Source organism: Alosa pseudoharengus, unplaced genomic scaffold, assembly GCF_046254945.1.
Source record: "Alosa pseudoharengus isolate Yale_2024_CS ecotype anadromous, Long Island Sound unplaced genomic scaffold, YU_APseudo_1.1 YU_APseudo_1.1_scf_6, whole genome shotgun sequence".
NCBI lineage: Eukaryota > Metazoa > Chordata > Actinopteri > Clupeiformes > Clupeidae > Alosa > Alosa pseudoharengus.
This window is the reverse complement of record NW_027468848.1, coordinates 2740012-2742511: the sequence shown is the minus strand read 5'-3', so window position 1 is coordinate 2742511 and position 2500 is coordinate 2740012. Positions and strand designations below refer to the sequence as shown.

The 2500-nt window shown below is 45.8% G+C and overlaps 1 protein-coding gene across 1 annotated transcript in view; it reads right to left on the bottom strand.

Moving 5' to 3' along the window:
- Window positions 1-2500, bottom strand: part of olfm1a (olfactomedin 1a) — a 32423-nt gene that overhangs the window by 14477 nt on the left and 15446 nt on the right. Inside the window, exon 4 of the mRNA XM_076269796.1 lies at window positions 1612-1831. Within this exon, the coding sequence (XP_076125911.1) occupies window positions 1612-1831 (220 nt within the window). The remainder of the gene's footprint in view (window positions 1-1611; window positions 1832-2500) is intronic.

Genomic DNA, 2500 nt, shown 5'->3' with positions numbered 1-2500 from the left:
GTGTATGTGAGATGTGTACATGAAATACTGATGTGTATGTGAGATGTGTATGTGAGATACTGATGTGTATGTGAGATGTGTATGTGAGATACTGATGTGTATGTGAGATACTGATGTGTATGTGAGATGTGTATTTGAGATGTGTATGTGAGATACTTATGTGTAGAAGATGTGTATGTGAGATGTGTATGTGAGATACTGTGCTTTAGGCTTTTGAAATTCTGTTCAGAGGTGGTTCCTGTGAGTAGGCTGTTGAACTGTAGTGTTAACTCTGCTAGTGTTAAACAGGGGACTCTGCTAGTGGAAAACAGGGGACTGTGCTAGTGTTAACTCTGCCCGTCTTAAACAGGGGACTCTGCTAGTGTTAAACAGGGGACTCTGCCAGTGGTAAACAGGGGACTCTGCTAGTGTTAAACTGGGGACAGTGCTAGTGTTAAACAGGGGACTGCTAGTGTTAACTCTGCTAGTGTTAAACAGGGGACTCTGCTAGTGTTAACTCTGCTAGTGTTAACTCTGCTAGTGTTAACACTGCTAGTGTTAAACAGGGGACTCTGCTAGTGGTAAACAGGGGACTCTGCTAGTGTTAAACTGGGGACAGTGCTAGTGTTAAACAGGGGACTGCTAGTGTTAACTCTGCTAGTGTTAAACAGGGGACTCTGCTAGTGTTAACTCTGCTAGTGTTAACTCTGCTAGTGTTAAACAGGGGACTCTGCTAGTGTTAAACTGGGGACAGTGCTAGTGTTTAACAGGGGACTGCTAGTGTTAACTCTGCTAGTGTTAAACAGGGGACTCTGCTAGTGTTAACTCTGCTAGTGTTAACTCTGCTAGTGTTAAACAGGGGACTCTGCTAGTGTTAACTCTGCTAGTGGTAAACAGGGGACAGTGCTAGTTTAAACAGGGGACTCTGCTAGTGTTAACTCTGCTAGTGTTAAACAGGGGACTCTGCTAGTGGTAAACAGGGGACTCTGCTAGTGTTAAACAGGGGATAGTGCTAGTGTTAAACAGGGGACTCTGCTAGTGTTAACTCTGCTAGTGTTAAATAGGGGACTTTGCTAGTGTTAAACAGGGGACTCTGCTAGTGTTAACTCTGCTAGTGTTAAACAGGGGACTTTGCTAGTGTCCAGATCTGCCCTGAAGAGAAGGGTGTTGACTGCTGTGCTGTGAATATTATGAGCACTGTGTAGTGAGCTAGTGTGTGTACATTTGCTAGTGTGTGTAGTGTGTGTACATGTGTTAGTGTGCCCATGTGTGTGTGCACTCACACAGGCATGCATGCATATGTGTGTGTGTGTGTGTGCATCAGTAAGGTTAGAATCTGTTACAATATGAGTATTAAATTAACCTTTGTTATTTTAAGTCATGATAAGAGGTTTCAGAGAAGGGTGTGTGTGTGTGCAGGTGTGTGTGTGCAGGTGTGTGAGTGTGTGTAGGTGTGTGTGTGTGTGCGCAGGTGTGTGTGTGTGTGTGTGTGTGTGTGTGTGTGTGCAGGTGTGTGTGTGTGTGTGTGTGTGTGTGTTTAGGTGTATGTGCAGGTGTGTGTGTGTGCAGGTGTGTGTGTGTGTGTGTGCAGGTGTGTGTGCAGGTGTGTGCGTCTGTGACTTCTCCTCCTACCTAATTTCTGCATGCATGCACGTAGCCTCTCCTCAAGATTAGCCACTCTGCTGTGGAGCTCGTCGTAGTCATAGGTGCCCATCTCCTCCTGCAGCTCACTGAGCTCTGCACTCAGGTTCCTCACCTCCTCTTTAAACTGCATGACCATTTTAGCATCGGCTTTGTACTCCTCCAACACTGGGATCATTGGCCTAAGCTCCTCCATTCGGGCTTTAATGGCCTGCAAGGTCAGAATAAGCTGGTTCAGTGTTATGCGTGCAGAGTCCTGTGCAAAACAAGCTCCCTGTCTTTCCCTGCTCTCGTCCTGCCTAGCTCCCTAGCGGTGTGTGTGGGTGTGTGTGACTCTGTAGAGCGACTGTGTGAGTGTGTGTGTGTGTGTGTGTTTGTGTGTGTGTACGCGTGCCTTAAGACGTGACGGAGACACACAAACAAGGCAGCACGAAACACTGAGAAACAATTTGGGAAAACTCTTTTTATTTAGTCAACCGTCAAAAAATGCAAAGACTTTGAGTTACATGCTTTTGTGTCATACATAGAACAAATGGGTGGATTTGAAGAGTTTCCTGGGGTTGCATTCGTTTTGTTTTGCTTTGTTTTGTTTTGTTTGTTTGTCCTCTCTCTCACAGATCAACAACCAGATTGGTGCATTAACAACAAGCTAATAAACATGGAGAGACAGAAGTGGAGTCATTTATAAAGTCAATAAAAACAAAACGAAAACCCATCCAAACAAAACAAACATCTGTCCATGAGATGCATCTACACAACGTCATGCAAAGGACCAGATGCAGTGGGCGGGATGGTGCCTAGAGGTCACACACACACACACACACGCATGCACGCACGCACGCACTCACACACACACACACACACACACGCACGCACGCAC